Genomic DNA, 24,743 nt, shown 5'->3' on the forward strand with positions numbered 1-24,743 from the left:
ATTCACTTACCATTAAGCCAGGTAACACCCAAGTGGAATAAAAAAAAAAAAAAAACAGACTTGATGTCAAACATAAACTTGATAAGGCAAGATTAAAAGATATATTTTTCCTTAAATTACCTTAAATTACCTTAAATCGCACAAGCCAGCGATAAGGACGAATCCTGTAGACGCTGGTCAATGATGATGGTGACTCAGCTCATTAGGCGCATCCCAAACTGTGTGTCATGGCTTTCTGCACCAATCTCTGTCAACAGCTGACTTGAAGGCTTCAGTATTAGGGGACATGACTGCATTCTGGCTAAGGGAATTCCATAATCCAACCACACGGTTGGAGAAAAATTTGTTTCACAGCCTGGTATTAGCGCATTTCCGGTAGAGCTTTAGGGGGTGCCCTCTTGTTCTTGACGAACTATCTAACTGGAATAAGTCAGGGATGATATCGTGGTTGCAGATCAATTTGAATGTCATCTATACATCTCCTCGCTTACGTCGGTATGTGAGAGATGGTATTTTGAGCCTCTGGAGTCTGGTAGAATATGGCAAATTTTGAAAACCCCTTATGCATTTCGTTGCTCTCCGCTGCACCGATTTTCAATGCCAACATATTCATCAACTAATGGCACTCCTCTAAAATTACAAAAGAAACATCTCAACCCTATCCTAAAGTATCATATTGATCAGTGTAGATGATGAGAATAGTCTGCCAGATGAGACAGTAGAAGTCCTCTTGTTGAAAGTTTCCAAAGGGAGACTAGATAGGCATTGAGAACATAAACTTTACTCATTAGAAAAGTGACATATAGCCCTTAAGCTCATGTCATATAGCTGAAAATCTTAAGAGTTCTTTGCCAGGGTAACACACTACAGAAAAGGTTATTTTACTGTAAGTTTATCATGCAAATTTTTAAGTTTATGATAATTTCAGGCCAGTAAGAAGCTGTTTGCTATTGTAGCTAAGATAAATAAAATATTTAGGGTAACCTACACTCTAATTCTAGATCAGTACCTATTTTGGTCTACTTTGGTTTGCTTCTCCTAGTATTCTAAATTTTTATGAAATTAGAAAAATGTTAGGTTAATAGGCTACTCACAGAGCTTGAATAATGCCAAATCTTGGACAAATATTTTGATTAAGATGTATATTTTGTACACAAGAAAAGTAGGTTCCTAATTTTGGGTACTTTTAGGGACAAGGTGAACACACTACTTCATGCCCTTTCTATACTCTTCCAATATGTGTGATAATCATTTCACTTGCAAATAGAATTTAAAGCTATTAAATATAACACTTAATTCCTGTAACTACTCAGTGAGAATGATCAGTGCAAACAATGTGAGAGTATTGACAATAAAAGTAGTACCATTACTTTCTGCATTTTATGCTCCTTTTCAATAGCCCATAATAGTCCCAATCTTTCCCCTATTGGTCCCAAAAAACCACTCTGTCTTAATGACTTCAATAGAATATTTGCAATTAGGTGTGTCTTTAGGGTTCATTGAATGAATTAAGATTTGATTTTCAATTGAAATGATTATTATAATTAGAAAAAGCATGAAAAAGGCATCCAGTACTGTGTCCAACCTGTCCTTATATAAGTAATGGAATCACCTCTAAATTTACCACTTTAAGATCCCATGCCCAAGATTGAGCAGCATATCCAAGTTTAGGCTCAAACTTAAAGAATGTGTCTACAAATAGACTCCACTATGGACTATCAGCACATCTAAAATTGCTAGTGGTGCTGGGGTTCAAATAATCAAGCTAATAACACACTTAATAAGAAAATTTGGTAAAATTCCAGTTAAAGGACATCTTGCTATCTTGGAAAGTTGTTGAGTTATATGAATAAAACTTTCAGGGCAGAAAGTACAACCTAGGACGGTATTTTTCAAAGCTACTGTCTCTAACCTTTGCTTATTTCTAGCACTTAGAAGATTCCATGGATGACCTATCAAAATTTATTGACCATAATGCTTAGCCTTAATTTTGGGTTTTAAGTCTTTTTTTCATTGGCTATGGCTTTGAAAATATAGTTGCTGTTGTTTCAGCTGGATTCTAAGATCAAGGCTTTTCATCTAAATTTAATAAATAAATTTGCAAATCTTTAAAGCCTTATGAATTAGGATTCATCAAATGTATGAGTTTCAAAACATTTCCCTTGCACCTCATTTCAACATTAGATCAATTTCTTGATGTTTTACTTGGTCAGTGCTTTCTAGAGGTGGAAGAGGTAGGTATTTCAAGATACCTTCCCTGGGAATCATTGAGGCTCTGGGTTCATTCTGGAGAGTTCTATTCACCTAATTCAACTGCTTTTCAAGATAGACAAAGTCCTCTTAACTACTGGGTATTATACCATATGATAACTGATTAACATATGAAAAATCAATATCCAGGCCTAATAAGAGAATTGAAAGGTGGTCTGAATCTCTAGACAAAACAAGAACTATTTTTTGTTTGTTTGGAAGTTTCTAAGAAAATAGGCTCCTAAAAATTCAAACTTGCCTTAGAATCCTGCTGGAAATCACCTTTCTAAGTCCTATATTCTGCAGGCTAAGTTAATTAGACTTAGAAAACAAACAAATTACAAAGTTCTGTCTTTGTGCATTACCAGTAAAACATGGTGGTAATAACCTGCTGTTGATAGTCTTGCTGGTGGTGATGCTTCAGCTTCAGTTTGTTTTTGGGTGAACTTTTAGATAATTTGCTAGCTAAATAGATAAAATTAAGGTTGTTTTCCATTGCTTAGCTAGGTAGAAGTTGAACACACAACTGAATGCATCTTTTTATGCTTTTTCCAAATATACTAATTTCATCCACTACAAATTTTATTTTGATTCCTTAACAGGGCCCTGGAAGTAATACCTTGCTTTTATTAGAAAAATTCTGAAAACTGCTTGTACTACTTTTAAAAACTGGCTTCCAGAAGTTCTGAAAACTACTTTCAGACAGTTATAAATAGCTTACTTGGTTATCTCATTCCTAAGAGTGTAATGCTTCACTATACCCCCAACACCCCCTCTCTCCCTCCCTGATGAATGAATATAGAGCCCACTATGAATATTTATGCTATTTTTTTTTAAATGGCATATCCCTTCTCATCTTTATTGTTTTAGATCAAATGCTGATAAATTAGTTGGAAGAAAAGAGTCACGTTATTCTAAAAATCAGTGTGAATATTTATAGTGGGCTGCATTTTCATCTGTCAGGTGGGGGGGGGGGGGTTAAGTGAAGCAATGAACATAAATGAATGAGGAAAATAAGAACTTACAATTATTTTAAAGTATGGTAGATTTCGAGTTTTTGGTGACTATTTTCTACTTGTAAATAATAAGTCAGAGGGTGTTACTTTAAGATTCCCTTTAAGGGCTTAAAATTAAATTTGTAAAGGACCCAACTAGTATATTTAAAAAACCATAAAAAGACACATTGAGTGGTGTGTTCACATTCTACCTAGCCAAGTATTGGGGAAAAACTTTAATTTATCAAAAGCTGAATAAATATATAGATTCACCTTTGTAACACATTCTGGAAACATTAATTTCTACCCTTTCAAATGCAGCCCAATCCCCCTCTAATGGGGCCAGGTATAGCTCTAGGCTATTTACAAAACTTCAATGATTTTTTTTTTCTTTTCAGATTGGCATCTTTTAGCCTTATAAACCCATTGCTGATGAGAAATAACCACAAAAATTGTGTAAACAGAAATAGAATCATCAAAACTCTGTATATAGTATAAGCTCGCCTACATCTGCCCCCATATCACCAACAGAGCATGGTTGTGAAAATAATACTAGCCAAGAATAGAAGGCCAAATAAGACCAAAATAGGAGACTGGGGCATATTTGCAAGGGTAGCAATTAGCACATTTGAAATCAGACTGTAAAGGTGCATTGAGTGATATATTCATCTTTTTGTTTGTGAATTAATCAAATATCCAGAGACATACCTTTGGGTCTGACTACAGCTTCCAGTCTACACTGACCTAATCTTTGTTGGAATGTGCTTTGAAAGAATGACTGATTTTGCTGCTTTATCTGTCAACCCTTCTGTAGTAGCACAACTCACACTGGAAAGAAGCCCTGCCTGTTCCTTCTTTGGGACCACAGTAAAGGGAGTTTTAGTTGGGGTCTCTTGTGGTGCATCAGAGCAAGGTTGTAAATCCTCAGCTGGTTTTCAGCAATTTTTGAATTGTTATTACATTACACCTCTTTTGTCAACACATCGAGATTGGCAACTTTTGGGCTCCTAGTTGTTTTTCATATAGATTTTCCTGAAGGCCAAGGAAAAGTTTTGTTGCTCTTCTTTGGATACTTTCAAGGGCCACATCATCCACTTTTGTACTTTGGGGTGCTAAAACTATTCCAAACTGATGACGAAGCTACCTGGGCTGTTTTTGACTTTGAAATTTCAACTCACTATCAATAACTAAGTCCAAGGTTTTTTCCTCAGTAAATGATTCAAGCTGTTTGCCTCTAATATAATAAGTTTTGCAAGGGCTTTTGTTCCCAAGATACCAAACCCTTTTTTTTAGCTATTAAACTACAGGGCTCAAGTGGTGGTCCATGCTGCTAGTCTTTCCAGGTCTTGTTGGAGGCTGGAGATCCCCTCTCCAGTTTCAAAAACATCAAAAGTTGCCAGCATTTATGGCAAGTGGGTTGTCTAGGTTAACTGTCCAATCATTTGTGTATATGCTGAACATGGTTTGTCCTAGAATACTTATTTGTGGGACAGCCACTGAGAACAGGAGAGGGAGTTAACTAGGTAGGATTGTTATATGTCATATCCCTCTGACACCTTTCTGATTAAATTGTATGAAGCTGTAGCACCACACCTTACATAACCTGATAAGGTCCAATATTTGACCGTATTTTGCTCCAAAGTGCAAATTAAGGAAATGCTTTTGTCTGATCAAGAAGGAGAATGTCCACTGGTCTTCAAAAGTTTAGTTTCAATGTTATATAACTGTAACACATTTGTTACAAAACCAGTATTATTTGTCACAGCCTTTACAAAAACCATGCTGACCATCAATAAGCAAGTTTTTGTTTGCTAATTGGGTCACCACATTATCATTGGCATTACCTTCTATTATTTTGCTGATCCCTGAAATTAAATTTATTGGTTTGTAATTTTTAGCACAATCCTTGTTTCTCTTCTTAAAGATTGAATTTTGTATAAACCAAGATAAAGATCCTCCAGAGCCATTGCTGGTGTATTGTGTGTCAAATCAGTATTTCATTTGCTGATTCTTTTTAAAGGGACAAGTGACAACCTTAGTTGCATTTGATGCTTGTGTGGTTCTCATATTGAGGCGTTTTTGTCAAATATAATATGTCGAACATCTAGATGACTGCATTTACAGTATACAGGGCAGTTTCTTTAAGTTCTTTGGTGAAGATTATGGGGCCAACTGCTTTATTTGCATCAAGGTTTTCAGTCTCTTATAGATATCAACAGAGGTGAATCATATAGGTAACATTGAAGAAATCATTCCAACAGTGGGAAAATCTATTGGTGCAGACATTTTGATTCAGAACCATTGGCATTCTTGTTATTATGGCCTAATCTTTAGTTGACCTTAAGCCTTAAAGGGAAAAGATAGAGCATTGTGTGCACACTGGTGCAGGCCTTTGGGAATTAGGGGAGATCGTTTTTCAAGGGGGATAGATGAGCCACAATTACGAGAAGTCAACTTTTTGGATACTATTTTCCAATTTCTCCTGGGGAGGTCTTAGACCATTTGAGGATAGAATTTCTCCATCACCCTGTTTGTAGTTGTAGGCTAGAGTAAAATGCTTAAGTGTTCTGCCAAATACTAATTTTGTCTGTAGATCTATTTATGAAAGTTCTATTCTCCTACCTCAAAAGCTTTATGCAGTAGCAAAACAGTACTGTGCCAGAATATTATATCAGTATCTCAAGCAAAAAGCTTTGTTTGTTGGCTCAAATTCTTAACAGTCAATTCTTAGAGGTCATGTACGTAGAAATTAACTTCTTTGGCTCATTGATTGAAACATTGAAATAATTATGTTTAAATAGCCTATTTTTTAGCAACAGTCTTGGTCCTCAGGCTTTATGACAGGTTCAAATATCAGTATTCTGGCTACCACTCCTTCAAGACCACCCTCAAAGGGCAAGGCAGGTTTTCAGTACCTGGGGAATTGCCTGTTTTGCACCACCCTTGCATTATAAGTGGTTTGCAGCAAATAGGGTTTGAGGTAGCTTTCCTCTTAAGATTAGTCTAAATATTCTCTTAGGAAAATTATGACCTAAAATATCTGCTGTTGTATATGTTGTATACCTAACCATCTGCTGTTGTATGTCATCATAAAAAATATATGTGATCCCATACAAACAACAAGACAGTGAAATTTTTATCCTTAAATGAATATTTCAGCTCAACAAAGCACTTTTAAAATATAAAATCAGACTTACAATGAAGTGTGTTATCATCAAAACTAAGATAAAAAACTAAAAAAACAACCCTACTTCTAGAAAGTTCAACCAGGACTGAAAAACAACAAAAAGATTGAATCTACCTGATTGAATTGCCTTGTTTTTTGTTGTTTTTCTTCAGTCCTGGTTAAACTTTCTTGAAGTAATGATTCTAGGGCTGTTTTAATCTTTAATTTTAATGATGGTTCATTTTATTCTATGTCATATTTTGTATATGCTTTGCTGAGGACAAACCTTGGATATAGAGCCGAAGTATTCATTTAAGGATAAAAAATTTCACTGTCTTAGATTTATTTCTCATTGTTTTACTTGTTGTTATTTGTATAGTGGAAAGGCAGTTTAGTCTTTGTTGTTAAATTAAGGGGCATAATAAATTTCAATTTCCGGTTGAATGAACTTCCTCCAAAGTGTACATAACCACGCTTTCCATAGAAGCTTTATATGTTAACAATGGCCTGCTAATATAACTTACAAACCTTTCCTCCAGGGCTGGGGGTGGATTCAAACCTGGAACTGTTCTGCACAGCACTTTAAATTTCCAATCAAATGAGCCCTCTATGAAGTTTATACAAGCATCCCTTCTACAACAACCATATACTCCCAGGGCAAAACTTACAACGCCTGCCCCCAGGCCCTGTGGGGCCCGTCGATTTCCAATCGAATGAGCCCCCTTTGAAGTTTATACGACGACCCCTTCTGTATGAAGTGCCTCTGGGAAAAAATAAATGGAGTGTGGGGGAAGGCTATCACTTTTTACTCTTAAAAAGTGAATTACAACTTTCAATTTTCAATCAAATGAGCCCTCTATGAAGTTTATATGAGCATCCCCTTATATGCCCCAACAATTTATGCCTCCAGGGCATAACTTACAACGCCTACCCACAGGCCTTGGGGGGATGTGTCAACACCGGAGTTTTGTTATCTGAACTATTTTTTACAAAATGTCTATCTCAAAATTTTTGTCTGATACACTTAGGACATGGAGGGGAAGGAACTAGTTGCCCCCCGAACTCTTTTGAACATTAAATAGTGAACTAGAACGTTCAGTTTCCAATCAAATGAGACTTCTTCAAAATTTATACACGCATCACTTCCACAAGAGCCGTATATATCCCCAGAGCATTACTTACAAAGCCTGCCTCCGGGCCTTGGGGGGTTGCGTTGACACAGGAATTTTCTTATCTGACCTTTGAGCTGTTTTTAATGAAGTGGCCATTTTAAAAATTTTATTGGATAGGCTTGGGGAAAAAAGGGCGTGGAGGGAGGTAAGCTAGGTGCCCTCCGATCTCTTTTGACTCTTAAAAATGAACTAGAACTTTCAATTTTCAATCAAATGAGCCCTCTCAAGTTTATACGAGCATCCCTTTCATGAGTACCATATACGCCCCCAGGACAACACTTACAACGCCTACCCCCGGGCCCTGGGGGGTTGTGTTGACACCAGAGTTATTGTTATCTAATTTTTGAACAATTTTTAAAAGAAACTGGCTATCTCAAAATTTGTTGCGGATGGGTTTGGGAAAAAAGGGCGTGGGGGGGCTAGTTGCCCTTAAATCTCTTGACTCTTAAAAAGTGAACTAGATCTTTCAATTTTCAATCAAATGAGCCCTCTATGAAGTTTATACGAGCATCCCTTTCATAAGAACCATACATGCCTTTAGGGGATAACTTAAAACGCATTCCCCTGGGCCCTGGGGGGTTGTATTGACACCAGAGTTTTTCTTATCCGACCTTTGAGCTATTTTTTTTTTTTAATAAAATGTTAAACTCAAGATTTTCATCAGATGGGTTTGGAAAAAAAGGGGGGGGGGGTAGTTGCCCTCAGATCTCTTTTGACTATTAAAAAGTGAACTCGAACTTTGAATTTGCAATCAAGTGAGCCCTCTCTGAAGTTTATACGATCATTCCTTTCTTAAGAACCATATATGCCCCACGGCATAACTTACAACGCCTGCCCTCGGGCCCTGGGGGGTTGTGTCGCAACCTGAGTTTTTGTTATCTGACTTTTGAACAATTTTAAACTTAATTGGCCTTGTCAAATTTTCTATAGTATGCATTTTGCGAAAAAGGGACGTTGGGAGGGGGGCTAGTTCCCCTCCGATCTCTTTTGACTCTCAAAAACTGAACTAGAAATTTAAATTTCCGATCACCTTAACCCTCTCTGAAGTTTTTACAAACAACCCTTCCATTAGAACTATATATTCTCCTAGGGCATAACTTAAAACACCTGCCCTCAGGCCCTGGGGGGGGCTGTGTTGGCCCCGAAGTTTTTGTTATGTGGTCTTTCAACTATTTTAAAAATGGTTATCTCAAAGTTCTTATCAGATGAGTTTGAGAAAAAAGAGCGTGGAACAGGGGGAGGGGGGCTAGGTGCCGTCCGATTTCTTTTGACTCTTAAAAAGTGAACTAGAACTTTCAATTTCAAATCAAATGAACCCTCTCTGAAGTTTATACAAGCATCCCTTCCATAAGAACAATATATGCCCCCAGGGCATAACTTACAACACCTGCTCGCGGGCCCTGGGGGATGGTGTTGACACCGGGGTTTTTGTTAGATGATCTTTTTTAAACAAAATAGCTATCTCAAAATTTTTATCGGATGTATTTGGGAAAAGAGGGCGTGAGGGGGGGGGGCGGACTGGTTACCCTCCAATATATTTTGATGCTTAAAAAGTGAACTAGAACTTTCAATTTCCAATCAAATGAGCCCTTCCGTCCATAAGGACCATATATGCCCCCAGGGCATAACTTATAACCCTTTCCCTGAAGACTGTGGGGGGAGTGTCCTGCTCAAAGATGTAATTTCCAGAACTTTTAACTACATTGAACAAAGTGGTGGGCGTGGAAGGGTTGTTAGTTGCCTTCCAATCACTTTCGACTATTAAAAAGAACACTAGCCATTTAAATTTCCAGTCGAATGAGCCCTTTTTGAAGTTTCTACAACAACGATTTCTATAAAAATCTTATATGCCCCCAGGGCATAACTTACAACCCTTGCCCTAAGGGCTGGTGGAGGGGGGGTTGTCATCCTCAAAGACCTAATTTCCAGGATTTTCAACTACGTTGAACAAAATGGCTATCTCAAAATTTGATTGGATGTGTTTCGGGAAAAGGTGGGCGTGATCGGGGGGCTAGTTGCCCTCCTATTACTTTCAACTATTAAAAAGGGCACTACCCCTATAACTTTCCAATGGAACGAGTCCTTTTTAGGTTTTTACCACAAAGCTTTCTATAAAAAGCTTATATGCCCCCAGGGCATAACTTACAGCCCTTGCCCTGAGGGCTGTAGGGGAGTATCCTCCTCAAAAACATAATTTCTGTCTGGAAATGAACTACGTTGAACAAATTGGCTATCTCAAAATCTTGATTGGAAGTGCGTAGGGAAAGTGTGCGCGTGGAACGGGTATTAATTGCCTTCCAAGCACTTCTAGCCCTTTAAAAGGATACCAGCATCCCTTATTTCCATTCGAAGTGGCCCCTTTTTAATTATCTATGACGAAAATTTTCATATAAAGTACCCTTAGATAAAAGTAAATAAATCATAGGCAGTGCAATAGCGCTGCCTAAGTAAAGAACAATGTTGGCACAATTGTTTTTTGTTTTCCATACCAGGGCACTTCGTATCAAAGGAGTTGTCGTAGAAACTTCGAAAAGGGCTCATTCGATTGGAAATTGGAGTGGCTAGTGCCCTTTTTAACAGTCAAAAGTGATTGTAAGGCAACTAACACCCCTTCCACGCCCACCATTTCCCCAAACATATCCAATCAAAATTTTGAGACAGCCATTTTGTTCAGCGTAGTTGATTTCCAGATAGAAATTATGTTTTTGAGGAGGACACTCCCCCCAAGACCCTCCAGCAAGGGTTTTAAGTTATGCCCTGGGGGCATATATGAATTATGTTGGCACAATGTGTTATTTATTATGTTTTTCCTTTAGACCAGGGCACTTCGTATCAAAGAAGTTGTCGTAAAAACTTCGAAAAGGGCCCATTCAATTGGAAATTGGAGTGGCTTGTGCCCTTTCTAATAGTCAAAAGTGATTGGAAGGCAACTAATATCCCTTCCACGCCCACCATTTCCCGAAACACATCCAATCAAGATTTTGAGATAGCCATTTTGTTCAGCGTAGTTGATTTCCAGATGCAAATTATGTTTTTGAGGAGGACACTCCCCCACAGCCCTCGAGGTAAGGGTTGTAAGTTATGCCCTGGGGCAAATAAGGTTTTTATAGAAAGCGTTGTCGTATAAACTTGGAAAAAGGGCTCAATCGATTGGGAATTGAAAGGGCTAGCGCCCTTTTTAACAGTAGAAAGTGATTGAAGGGCAACTAACCCCCTTGCACGCCCATTATTCCCCCAAACACATCCAATCAAAATTTTGAGATAGCCATTTTGTTCAACGCAGTTTAAAGTTCTAGAAAATATGCCTTTGAGCAGGACACTCTCACCCCCCCCCACAGTCTTCAGGGCAAGGGTTTAAATTATGACCTGGGGCATATAAGGTTTTTATTGAAATCTGTGTCGTAAAAACTTGATAAAAGACTCATTTGATTGGAAATTCAAAGGGCTAGTGCCCTTTTTAATAGTCGAAAGGGATTGGAGGGCAACTAACCCTTTCTCTCACGCCCACCTTGTCCCCAAACACATCCAATCAAAATTTTTAGATAGCCATTTTATTCAACGTAGTTGAAAGTTCTAGAAATTAGGTCTTTTAGGATGATAACCCCCCTCAGAGCCCTCAGTGCAAAGGTTGTAAGTTATGCCCTGGGGGAATATGAGGTTTTTATTGAAAGCTTTGTCGTAGAAGCTGCAAAAAGGGATCATTCGATTGGAAATTAAAATGGCTAGTGCCCTTTTAATAGTCGAAAGTGAGTGGAGAGTAATTAACCCCCCTTTCACGCCCACCATTTCCCCAAACACATTCAATCAAAGTTTAGAGATAGCCATTTTGTTCAACGTAGTTGAAATTTCTGGAAATTATGTATTTAAGGATGACTACCCCCCCCCCCCTCCGAGCCCCCAGGGCAAAGGTTGTGCAGCTAGACGGCATAATAGTAAAATATTGTACTGGCACGTTAACAAATTGAGAGGGAGTAGTCAATCCGGACTTGGCCTAGTTTAAAGATAGGAATGGGGTCGCAATTAGCGATAAGGAAAAAAACTAAAGAGAGATGGGCCGAACATTTTGAGAATTTGCTAAAGCGAGATAGAGTTGCAGGAAAAAATATAGTGGAAATTGAAAAAGTTTGGGATACCTTGGATGTGAAGGAAGTTTTATTTTGTGAGGAAGAATTAGCGACAGTGCTGAAAGGATTAAAAAATAATAAGGGTCTAGGTGCTGATAGGGTGGTAAATGAGTTTCTTAAATATAGTGGCTCTGAGATTAGAAATAAGTTACTGAAGATTATTAACATGATTTTTGAATAAGGGGAAGTATCTAACGATTTTAGGAAAACCTTAATTAAGCCACTTTATAAGAAAGGTGATGAAAGCGAGCGTGGTAATTATCGAGGCTATAGTCTGGTCTCTGTAGGAAATAAATTTCTTAGTAATATGATACTTTTTAGACTGAGAGATGCCATAGACAAAGTTTTAAGATAAGAACAGTGCAGTTTTAGAAAAGTTAGAGGATGTGTCGACCAAATTTCCACTCTTAGGCTAATAATTGAGAAGTGCCTGAGTTTTCAAACACCTCTGGTCCTCAGTTTTATAGATTATGAGCAAGCGTTCGATTCTGTTGATAGAAGAGCTTTAGTAAAGGTTTTATCCTTGTATGGTATACCAGACATATACATTAAAGTGATTAGTGCTATGTACGAGAATAACACGGCTGCGGTTAAGGTAGGAAATGAGGTTAGCAACTGGTTTTGTATTAAATCAGGAGTTAAGCAGGGTTGTGATCTATCCCCCTTTATAGTTATTATTTTGATGGAATTTTTTTTAAGTAGCACAGGAAAGGCAATGTGAAACCATAGAATCAAATGTGGAGGAAAAAGTCTCATGATCTTTTATTATAATGATGATTTAATCATTCTAGAAGAAATTGTGAGCAAAATTAATGACATTTTAGAGGTTTTGCGAGTTCAGTGTGCTAGACCTGGTTTGAAAATTAATGTTAGGAAGACTAAGTCACTAAGGCTAGGAATAAGTGAAGATGAAAAGGTGACGGTGGGTAATGAAAAGACTGATCAGGTGGGCAGCTTCACTTACCTTGGTAGTATTATTAGTAAAGATGGTGGGAGCAGTGAAGATGTTAAATCTATAATAGCCAAGGCTCAGGGTGTTTTTTCACAGTTAAAAAAAGTCTGTAAGAATAGGAAGATAAGTCTGCAAACCAAGATTAGAATATTAGAAGCTGCTGTGATGACAGTGGTCAAATATGGCTCTGAAGCATGGACGCTCCGAAAAGCGGATGAAGATTTGCTAGATGTTTTCCAGAGAAATTGCTTAAGGATTGTTCTGGGTACACGGCTGACTGACCGTATTTCAAACTATAGGCTATGCAAAATTTGGTTCAATACCAGTCTCTATGGTTATAATGGAAGAAAGGCTGGGGAGGCTAGGGCACGTTGTGCGAATGAAGGATGCTAGATTGTCGAAGATTGCTATTTTCGGCCAACCATCTAGGGCTAAACGGAAAGCAGGTCGTCCCCGTCTGGGGTGGGAGGACGTCATAAAGAAAGATTTAAAGGAAATGGGAACTTCGTGGGCGGGTGTAAAAAGGGAGGCTTTGGATAGATTGGGGTGGAGGAGGAGCGTGCGTAGCTGTGTTGGCCTCAGGCGGCTTGGTGCTGCGGTGAGTTGTTAGCAGAGTGCCATTTTTAATAGTCGAAAGTGATTGGAGGGTAACTAACCCCCCTCTCACACTCACCATTTCCCCACACACATCCAATCAAAATTTTCAGATAGCGATTTTGTTCAACGTGGTTGAAAGTTCTGGAAATTAGGTCTTTAAGGATGACCCCCCCCCCCCCGCCCTCAGGGCAAGGGTTATAAGTTATGCCCTGGGGGCATATAAGGTTTTTATTGAAAGCGTTGTCGTAAAAAATTCAAAAGGGCTCATTTGTTTGGAAATTGAATGGGCTAGTGCCTTTTTTAATAGTTGAAAGTGATTGGAGAATAACTAACGCCCTTCTCACGCCCACCATTTCCCCAAACACATCCAATCAAAATTTTGAGGTAGCCTTTTTGTTTAACGCAGTTGAAAGTTCTAGAAATTAGGTCTTTGAGGATGACAACCCCCCTCCCAGCCGTTAGGGTAAGGGTTGTAATTTATATAAAGAAAGAAAAACGAGCGAAAATGGGGTTTTTAAAGGCAAAATGAAAATACTGAAAAAAACACAACAAAGCGAATATTTCGAGAGGACAAACGCCTCTCTTCTTCAGCACAAAAAGAAAGAATATATCCAAGGACAGTGCCGAAGAAAAAAAAAACAACAAAGAACAAACGCGAAAAGTCAATGTGAAAAGAACCAAAAAACCAAAAACTTAAAAGATGAATAAAATTCAATAAAAGCCAAAAATTATAAGAATTAAAACCAAATACCTAACAACCATAAAAGCGAGTTATTCGCCAATTTCCGCGATGCACAAAATCCAAAAAATTATGAACTGCCATCGACGGATACTAGCGAACAGCTGAGAAAGAGAAGAAAACAATTCATTCACTCAAAAACAAAACGAACCAGGGATTAAATGAGTTGGAGAACTATGTCATCTGATTTTGGATTATAAGTATTACATTTCTTCCAGACACCCTTTGAGATCTAAGGGGTTTTTTACCTGTTTGATTATATGACTGGGAAAGTTGTTCAACGTTTATTTCAGGGATTAGCCTACTAAAATATCGACTTCTTTTTTGAGAAAACCGAAATATGACTCGTTTATTCTTAAATCACCGGAATCTCTGTTTAAAGCTAGACCTAAATGTTGGTATTTATAAATTTCAACAGCTCTGTAGTGCTGGACAATACCTTTGTCATGCGAAATTAGGCTAGCTTGATTAAACAAAAGTATGGTATGGTTTTTCAAAAATGTGCTCTGCAAGAGTAGAGCAAAATTTTCTGTTTTTCCGCTTTTTAAGTGTATTATTAATTAAACTAGAGTGCTGAGTTAATCTATCCGTTAGTCGCTGATCAGTTCTTCCGATATACCAAAGACCACACGAACAAGGAGTCCGGTGTCTACAGAATTGCTTGTTCGTGTGGTCTTTTGTTGTGGTCCTTGCGAAAATCCCATTTTTGCTCGAAACGAGCAAAAACCCCATTTTTGCTCGTTTTTCTTTCTTTATGTGATGTCAGGCCAATGTGGTTTAAGAAATTATCGTTGTAATTTATGTCCTGGGGGTATATAAGGTGTTTATAGAAAGTTTTGTCGTAGAAACTCAAAAAGGGCTCATTCGATTGGAAATTGAAAGGCCTAGTGCCCTTTTTAATAGTTGAAAGTGATTGGAAGGCTTGACTTTTTTTTTGTAAAGATGTGGGTTCAATGTATTACTTTTTTTTGTTTAGACCAGGGCACTTCGTATCGAAGGAGTTGTCGTAGGAACTTTGAAAATGGCTCATTCGATTGAAAATAGAAAGAGCTGATGCCATTTTTAATAGTCGAAAATGATTGAACAACAAATGGCTCCCATCCCACGCCCACGCTCCCATTTGCCCATTGTGTTTAAAAACTAAGTATTAGCTTAATATTAAATCAAAATGCACCATGTTAATGCTAATTGACAATAAGGCATCTCAGCAGTATCTCAAGAACGACTGAGGGTATTATGTTCAAATTTTCGGGGCTACTTTTGCTCTTGAAATTTAAACAAATCAAAATAGGGTAAGTGTATCCAAGCTATCAAAGAAAGTAAACAGATTTTTTTTTTGCGAATGGTATCAAGTTTTCCATTTCAGGTCAACTAGAGGAGGTATGAAACTAAATTAAACAGTACTATTTGTGTCCAGATTTATAAAAGGGTGCATGTTGTCAAAAATTGCTGAGTTTTTTTTTTCCAGCATACAAATAGCAGGCCAAACTATAAAGTCTTAAAAAAACAAAAAAAATTTAAAGTATTATTTTCTTTTCCCCTGAAAAGACTATGTCAATGTAAAACGAACAGAAATTAATTAAAAAAAACTTTCCACAAAATAAGTTTTCCAAAGAAAAGTAAAGAACACAAATGAGTGTGCATTGTCAGTTTAATATACATATACTTATATTTAGTAATCAAACTTTTAATATTATTTGATTTATTAAAGTTGTAAAAGTAAAAACATTTACGTTCTTTCTGTAAAGGGCAAATTTTGTTCTGACCTTGGGAAGGCATTCATTTATTTATCGATGCTGATTTATGGTAGTTTCACGCTTGGTAGATTATTGGATTTTATTTTTGCTCATTTTTCGTTTAATGGAGTTCTTTACTTTTCTTTGAAAAACTTATTTTGTGGAAAAAGTTTTTTTAATTAAGAAATAAAAAAAACATTGGCACGGTATGGCCTTTACTATAGGTAACACTGTAGCGTTGCCTCTTATTAAATAAAAAAAAAGTTTTTTTAACTGAAAGTAAGGAGTGACATTAAAACTTAAAACGAAGAGAAATTATTCCGTATATGAAAGGGGCTGTCCCCTCCTCAACGTCTCGCTCTTTACGCTAAAATTTAACTCTTTGTCACAACACTACTTTTTAAAACAATAAAAACTTTAGCGTAAAGAGCGAGGCGTTGAGTAGGGGACAGCCCCTTTCATATACGGAATAATTTCTGTTCGTTTTAAGTTTTCATGTCACTCCTTACTTTCAGTGAAAAAAACTTGTTTTTTTTTTTTTTTTTTTTTACTCTGTTTACTTTGTTTACTCTGTTCACTGAACTATTTGTTTTTGAAGGTAGAGCAATGATTTGTAGTTTTGAATATTTAAACTCAATAAGAGTTACCTTATTCAGCTTTTGTCCCAAGTGATTATTAATTCTTGTCACAAATGTGCTTTTTCCCTTCTATCCCATCTTCAGAATTTTTCCTTCTTTCCATGAATTTAAAGGTCTAAGAATGTCTATTTTTGTTTCAGGTTTTTCTGAACCCTTTAATTGGCAAAACATCTAGAATAATCAACCAAGAACTCAGTCAGAATTATGCCTTATGTTTATATAGGTCAGTACATTTTATCTTAATTTTTCAGATTGTAGTTAGCATTATAGATCCTTTGTTTGTGGGATTTTTAGCCTTTTGCAGGGTTACCTTCTTACCTTAACTTCTTTTATATTGTTTTGTTTACATTTCTGCATTTTCTATTGCATTTGAATCAACAAAAGAAAAGAAAATAAGTGGATTTATAGGGACAGACAGGGACCAAAGAAGTTAGGACAATGATGCAGTGACTGTGTCATTCTTGTTTGCTCTCTCAAGTGTATGCTTTTGCTTGTTTTTTTTTCTGGATTAGAAGATGTACTTTAATAAATTCCTGAGAAGAGGAATTTCGTTAGGTTACTTCTGTATCTAGAAGAACTTATCCAACACTGCTGCACAACTTAACAAGCAAATGTATAAACATGAGTGAGGCAAAGCACATGACAAGTTATTTTTCCACAGCCACACTTCTTAGTGGACCAACTTGATGCCAAGTATGACTGAGGGTATTATTACCAAAAACAGACGACAATAACCTTGAATATTTGTTTACACATTCATACATCATCAAAAATGGATTAATGAAGTCGCTCAAGCTGACATGGTATTATCACAAATACTCATAATGATCGTTTAACATTGCATTTCTCAGCACTGCTTTTAGAATCGATGATTTGCCGAATAATTTTTCACAACTGACCTGTGAAAAATGTAAACCCAAAAGGTTCTTTTAGCTCAAGAAAAGAAACGTATATGTTTCGGAACATAAATTCTGTTTCACCAAATTTCATTATAACGTAGGTTCTTTACTTTTTTTTAATGTTTGTGCATTAGATAGGGTCATATTGTCGTAATTGATTCCTTTATCTGTGACCACCTTTGTTGTTTTAAGTTAAGAGTGAAGGGAGGGGGTAATTCCCTTCCTCACATGCTTTTCCCCCCTTTTCCTAGAGTTTTAAAAAACACATTTTATCGAAAACTACAAAATTGTCTGCAGATTTGAAAAGAAATCCTACCTACCCCCTGCATTTTCGTGAATTGATGCCCCGGGGGGGGGGGGGGGGGGTTAAAATACAAGGGTGGGCTAAATCTTATTATAAGATCATAAGTTGTGGTTAAGCTCCTCTTCATTGTTGTTATTGACTAATTGTTGTTGTTGTTGTTGTTATTGGTCCTCCAGTCTTGTGAAACTGGAGGACCGTTTGGAATTCTACCTGATTTATGAATATTTTCAGCACTTCGGACATAGCAACTGATAAACATTTTTCAAATATCAGTCTTTATAGTGGATTTAAATAATTTTTATCTGAGATAAATGTTTTGAGCACCCAAAATTTTTCTCGCATTAATATTTTTCTTGGGAAGAAAGTTTGTTTGTAAAAAAAACTTAAAAATTTTGGTAAAAAAGAAGGACTTACAAGACTAGTATCTAACCAGTGTATTTGCTGGTGCTATGAATTTTGATGAAAAAGAAAAGGCAATGGTTATCAAAGTAGAAATGAAATAGTTAGCCTATGTAAAATTTGGAGCAGGGCTGATTAAGTGTGTAGAGCAACTTATGATCTTTGAATTGTTTGTATTTGTTACAGTAAATTCAGATTATAGTTTCCAGCCTGAAAAAAAGCAAAAAACAATTGTTTGGCCTAGAACAGCGGTACTGTTGACGTTATTTTTCAAGTAGAAAAAAGTTTTAGGGCCTTCATTGTCTTGTTTTTACATTCATGTCAATTGTTTCTTTCTGTAAGAAAATGTTTTCAATAGAAAAAAAAAAGATTTGGCGATTTTTTTCTAAGCCATTCAAGGGTGCTATAAAGATTTCTGGAATGCAAAAAGCAGGCCAATCTGATTTCAAATATTCCGTCATTGCTATTTGAAAATCGAACAGTTGCAACAAGTTATTTTACAGATTCAGTGATGATTTTATATACCATTAAATTTTGAACATATTTACTTTTTAGGAAGGAAAAGTGGTTTTATCGGGAAAACTCTATGGGAAATACTCGGGAACTTGAAGGATTTTGGTAAAGGAAGGATAGTTGTTCGAAGCAAGCACGAACGACTTTATAAGGAGCCATGCTATTATAGAATTGTTCATGCTCAACCACTTATGGATGAGGTAATACTTTTTCGTTTGCCAAAGCTTCTTATTATATGGAATGACTATTATGGCCATTACTGCGCCATTTAAATCTGATTTTTTGTTCCACAATGGGTGTGTTTTGAAGTGCCGAATTTTCAGGCTTTAGTTGAAATGCGTCCGACAGCTTTAAATTGATAATCGATTCTAGACTGAATTGATGTATGGGAAGATAGAGGTAAAGATTTGATTTCCCCCCAGAAGTTATGTAAGACTATAGAAGTTACGTAATACTGTGGGGGGGGGGGGTCAAGTGTAATTGAATCTGGAACTCAGAAGTTGACACCGCACGAAGTGATAGGTTCATTGCTGTAGTGAATTTAAATAACCACAATCCAACTGTTCACTTACGCCTAAGCAGGCTGGACTCCTTGTTGCTCTGAAAGGAAATCAAACTTATTTAGAAAAAAGGTCTTTTTTTTCTATTTTGGGTTCTCATTTCGTATGAATTTTTCTTACGAATATATAACGTGTAAAACCTTGTAAAGGACCTGTAAAAATGTAACTTATCGAATCTTGTTAGATGTTATAAACGTGCAGGTGATCACATTAACAAGGACCAAGAACGTTTAGCTCTGATTGTTGACTGAGCTAATTGCGGATGGAATCATTGTAGCAATAGCTTGGTATGTCTGGAGCTTAAGAAGCACCTCCCCCCTCAAGGGCCATTCAATTTCGTCTGTCAATGTGTAATTTCTTGGTAGTGGTGATTTTTAAATCACTCATTTTCTTATTTTATCAAAATATTGACTAGCTTAGAACTCTTGAAAATCTTTTTAATAGTAACGAGACTGTGTAGGTCACTGAATACCTTCTGATTGCTAATGATGTTTCACAGCTAGAGCTCTCGTGTGACCACGTGTTATTTTTTGGCCTGCCAAACTGACATCTGGTCGTCCTTCCGGTGGCCTTGTGATTGCAGTGAATAAGAAGTTTTTCTATGTCTTTCTGAATCTTCTGATGGATATTTTTCAGTTGATTTTTGTGCTCTTGTTTTGATGTGTGTGTATAAGCCTACGAACAACCGAAATGAGTTCTCTTATTGTAAATATGCAGCAACTTGTGCTTCGCTTTCTAAATCCATTCAAGGTTCGGTCTGCAAATTAGTCAATATTTATTTGCGGTGATTTTAACAGGGATCTTAAAAATGACTGCTTACTCAAATGTTATTTTCGCCCGTCCTTAGTGGCGTTTTTCGACTACTGAAATCGAAGTCGTTTTCTTGTGTGCACAACTCTTGTTCCACTTCCGGTCTGAATTTCGTCCTGGCGGAAGCTCCACAGATACGGGGATCCATTGTCAATGTTTCAAGCGAGATCCTAACAAGCGATCACTTAAATGCGCAGTTTTGACTTACTTGATTCTCTGGCTCTTCATGTGCGAAAGCCTATGGGGTTCTTTCAGCATTGTTGGTATCGTCTTGATCACTTTCTATATCAGGTTACTTTAAATTCTATGTTGTCGAAAATCTGAATTATGTTTCATCTATTATGTACGTCTATTTGAATTTCTACTTGGCAGAGTTCTCATTCCATCATTGTCGATCCTTCTATCTCTCTTCCTGTAACCAAAATTCGAGTTGAGACACTTAAAAAGGGTGGAGTGAAGACAGAAAGCTTAATACCGACAAAAGCTCTGGTTTTATATTTGGGCCGGTCGCAGCTATTTAAGGTCAGGTTGTTTATTTCAGATCATCAAGTATACGAGGTGTGTTTATTGGAATCTGTGGGGCAATGGTCAAATCTACAATTTTTTGCTGGACAAAAAAAAAACAGCCCTCGGCTATTGTGGTGTTGCGTTTCAAAATTTACCTGGTCTTCTTCATCTGAGAACAGTCTGATTAATATGGGCTCTTGGGAATTTATATATCCTTCTTATTTTCTGATGACTCATCTCTTCTTGACACAACATATGGATGTGTACTTTGGGTCATTTTCCAAAGTTAGGCCATGCTAGAAAGTTTGTAACCATCATGTCAGCATCTATTCAGGTACCTATTTGCCGTCTAAAACCAGGCAAAGCATCGGGTTCAGACGGCCTGCAACCGGAACATCTGACCTACAGAACAACTGAATTGATTGGACATCCTGCCATCTTATTCCAGGCCTGTATCGTCCAGCAGCATATACCTGATGCGCTATGTGAAGGTCTAGTAACGTGTATTCTTAAGAAAAATGAAGATCCAAAATCTCACGACTCATATAGACAAATAACCATATGTTTGACTACTGGCAAGCTTCTTGAGAAGCTTATAAATGATAAAATTAGGACGAAGTGTGACCATGGGGATAATTAATTTGGTTTTCGTAAAGGACTTGGCGTGCAAAATGCCCATGCAACTTTTATAGTGATTCTTGAAAGGCATAACAACTCAAAAAGTGTCCTCTACGTTTGTGCCATTGACATATCAAAGGGTTTTGGCTCTCTTCTTCACTCCCAAGCAGTTCTGTCGCTCTTTAGAAGCGGAGTTAATCCATTTGAGTGTACCTACCTGTGGAAGTGGTATCAGAAGGCCTCAGTTTGGATGCGTTTGCAACATACTTTTTAGTAATTCGTATTATGTGTGCTACAGTGTTGAGCAAGGTTCTGTACTAAGTCCTTCGGTATTTAATAATGCTATCAGACCTGCCACTCGACAGGTTCCACCATACTAAATTGAGCCATATAACGATGCAAGTCACTTGTCAAATGCCGACGACATTCTTCTTTTAGCTGATAATCTGGAGGCACTTCAGGACCCCATTCATGTTGTTTGCTCCAGACTGAATGAAATCAGTCTTTCAGGTAACACTTTCGAAACTGAGTTTCTTTTTTTCGGACCTGACCTCGCCTCCAATGGTACATCCAAGTGGACCCAGCTAAAATATCATATTCCAGTTCACTTAGGTATTTAGGCCTTCCATTTGGAACATCAGTCAAACGCACAGGGCAGCTTATAATTGATTCTTTGAAAGAAAACTCTACGAGCTTCTCGTCAAGTTAAAGAGCCAGTTTGATGTGAGAACTCTTGGTCGGCTATAAACCGCGTTTTTTTTTGCACCACATACATTCCATTTGGGAATTTTTCTCCGCCTTTAATAAAAGAGAATCCGATGGTTGTTCTTTAAGCTCTGTAAGTATTTTCTCAGTGTCCCTAACTGTAATAGCTATATTTCTCGACGGTACAGTGTTTCGGAGATTTGTCAAAAAAAGGATGAGCTGTCACGTAGATTTGATGATAGTAACAGTAGAATTGTGATTTTCCACTGATCTGTCTTCTATCAAGTCTCTAGTGCCGTAAGTTGCGAAGTCTTATATTATTTGACCCACGCTGAATGAATGCTTAAGGGTTAAAGTTGTCAATAATTGTACGAAATTTCGTCTGTGTTCTTTTTCGTTTTATTTTTCTAATACTCCTCTTATTGCGTCTTGGCTATGTACAGTCGATAACAGTAAATTGTTGTTATTATAAATAGTTTGTTTTTAGAATTCGTGTAATAGAAAATGCGCAAGACGAATATCTTTATTTCCAGGATCATTTGAATTGGTGTAAAGATGCAAAAGAACTTATTGCATGACCCTGCCAAAAGAATATTGAGTTTCAGAGACGTTAGGACAGAAGTACTCAAAAATGAGCTTGGTTCACTTTAAAACAAAATATTTCAGACCTGACCAATCCAATCTTTATATCAGTATCTGGTCTCACCTCTTTCACCTATGTGTAAATTGATAAAAGAATAAGAACTTGTTAACTGATTTTCTTGTTTGGAAAAAAATGGAAAACAGTGGTGTGAAAGGGAACTACTTCTTTTTGGACTCGACCTTCAAAGAAAACTTCAGATTTTTTTTTTTAACCTGTTCGTGAACCTATGAATAGAACTTTTGTACACCTATTGTACTGTGGAGGGATTATACAGGCAGTACTTGTTTTTAACGCCAACGGGATGAAAGTAGGTTTGCAACATTATTTCACCTGAATCATCTATGGACAATCTTGTAAAACAGATATTCAAATAGTGTTTAATCACGCATCAGCTTATCTAATGTAGTGAAACTTTTTTTTTTTTTATCTTTGAAAATATTAATATCCCTTTTTATTTTAGAAAAATCTGTATGGGCGAGTTCTTGTTGAAGAGGTGTTTCGAGGAAGGAAGAATCCAGAACTTAAAGATTTAACTGCGATCACATATAAGAATGACTTCAAACTTGTACCAAAACATGAAGAGCACAAGCTCATCAATGTTGCACCTGTTGAACTTCCTGAAACTATTGTACCTTCTGAAATTGAGCCCCCTCCACTATTGAAGGTAATTTTATGACATTTGACTGTGTTGTTTTTCATTCACCTATGTGCATTTATGTTAAGGACTGGTTGAATAATAGGATTTATGTGCATTGTGGAGAACATTGTGAAGTAGTGCATTAAAGAATTCTTCTAGGAGCTAAGAGCGGATGCTCTAGAAAAGTTGTTTTTTAATGCCACTGAACTGTCCCTTTTTATGATTAGCATATCTCAAAATCACTAGAAACAGCGCAGGGGGGATGAAATGGCCTAATCCCAAAAAAGCTTAAGATTTTCCCTATCCCTTAATGCCATCAAAACGATAATCCCCCCCCCCAGAGGGTTACAGCCCGTCGACTGAGGAATAAAGTAGTAAATGTTTTTCCAAAGAAATTCATGCCTTTTATACAAGTATTTCCCAGGTTTAACCGATAATACGGTTAAATTAATGACTGAATTTTACGGTCGGGCCAAAGTGGCTTACATGTTCCTACTCAGAGAATTCCGCTTCCCAACTTTGGCAGTCCGACGTGTAACTCTTTGCACTAATTCTGGGAATAATCTGCGTATCAACCCACGTTTTCAATATCTACTCCCTGCCCCTTATTGTCTACCAAAGCACCGTTTACCTCGATCAAAAGTACTTAAGATTCTGGTTCTAAATCCTATCAATGCAAGAACTGAGCATTATGGAAAGAGCTTTGTACTAACGTTTGTTGAATTCCTAAATAAATGAAAATTGTACTCTTATCTTAAAATGTGTCAGTTTGTTTGTTAGCGTTTTTAAATGACAGGCCAGTCGGGACCATCGCTATATGTTTTTATAATGTACCTGACAAAAAACGACAAATTTGGCAGTTTAATGTTATGAAAATTCGCTTGTAAATAAAGTATCATTCATTCATTCAAGACCTAATAAAGAAAGAATGAAAATAATCGCAGCCCGTGGATCAAGAGAATACAATGGAAATATTTTAGTCTAGACCTCCGCTCAATCATTCTCAATACAGAATTAAAGAAAAAGAAAAAAAACAAAGACAGAAGTCCACAGGACTATACAAAAAGACAAACTTATTTTGCAATGCATATTTCATCCATTTACTTGACAAAAGGTTCAGAAAGGCAGAAAAAAATGCATCCATACAGTAACGTCAAACTGAAAGCATTGCTTTGGTGAGAGATAAGGAAAATTTCACGGTTATACCCTATGTTCCTAAATTGAGCGACAAACTAGGGATATTTCAAAAATATAATCTTAATGTCGCATTTGAAAAATTTAAGAATTATACCGTTTTCTCAGCTGTCACAAGGATAAACCCACTCTGGATAGTGGTGAGTTTAGAATCACCAACAGTTATAGTTGTTTCAAACATAGGCAGCGCAATAGCGCTGCATCAGTAAAGAGCGATAGACTCCCATGTATTATTATTCTTTCTTTCTTTTTGACCAGGCCACTTAAGATAGAAGGAATGGTTGTAGAAACTTTCAATGGCTCATTCGAATGGAAGTTAAAAGTTTTGTTGCCATTTTTAAGAGTTAAAAGTGAGTGGAGGACAACCAGCCCCCTCCCATGCCCTTTTTAGTTAACCACCACTGTCGCCACCACCATGCGATCAAAATTTTGAGATATCGTTGGTTTTAAAATAGAAAAGGGAGCGCGTTTGGACCTGGTGTCCTGAAAACCCTAAAGAGTATTAAATCCAAACTTTCAGGAAATGTCCAGGAGAATGTTGTATCAAATCAAGACACTATCTGCATCCAGGTTGCCAAAAGGCTG

At 37.0% G+C, this 24,743-nt stretch overlaps 1 protein-coding gene across 1 annotated transcript in view; it reads left to right on the plus strand.

Moving 5' to 3' along the window:
* Positions 1-24,743, plus strand: part of mRpS34 (mitochondrial ribosomal protein S34) — a 40,439-nt gene that overhangs the window by 3,409 nt on the left and 12,287 nt on the right. The window contains exons 2-4 of the mRNA XM_089086470.1: positions 16,510-16,592; positions 18,527-18,684; positions 22,788-22,991. Coding sequence (XP_088942596.1) covers positions 16,574-16,592; positions 18,527-18,684; positions 22,788-22,991 — 381 coding nt within the window. The 5' untranslated portion in view covers positions 16,510-16,573. The remainder of the gene's footprint in view (positions 1-16,509; positions 16,593-18,526; positions 18,685-22,787; positions 22,992-24,743) is intronic.

This window comes from Artemia sp. Qi Xiang Cuo, chromosome 3 (assembly GCF_049724085.1).
Source record: "Artemia sp. Qi Xiang Cuo chromosome 3, ASM4972408v1, whole genome shotgun sequence".
In the NCBI taxonomy this organism is placed as follows: Eukaryota; Metazoa; Arthropoda; class Branchiopoda; order Anostraca; family Artemiidae; genus Artemia; species Artemia sp. Qi Xiang Cuo.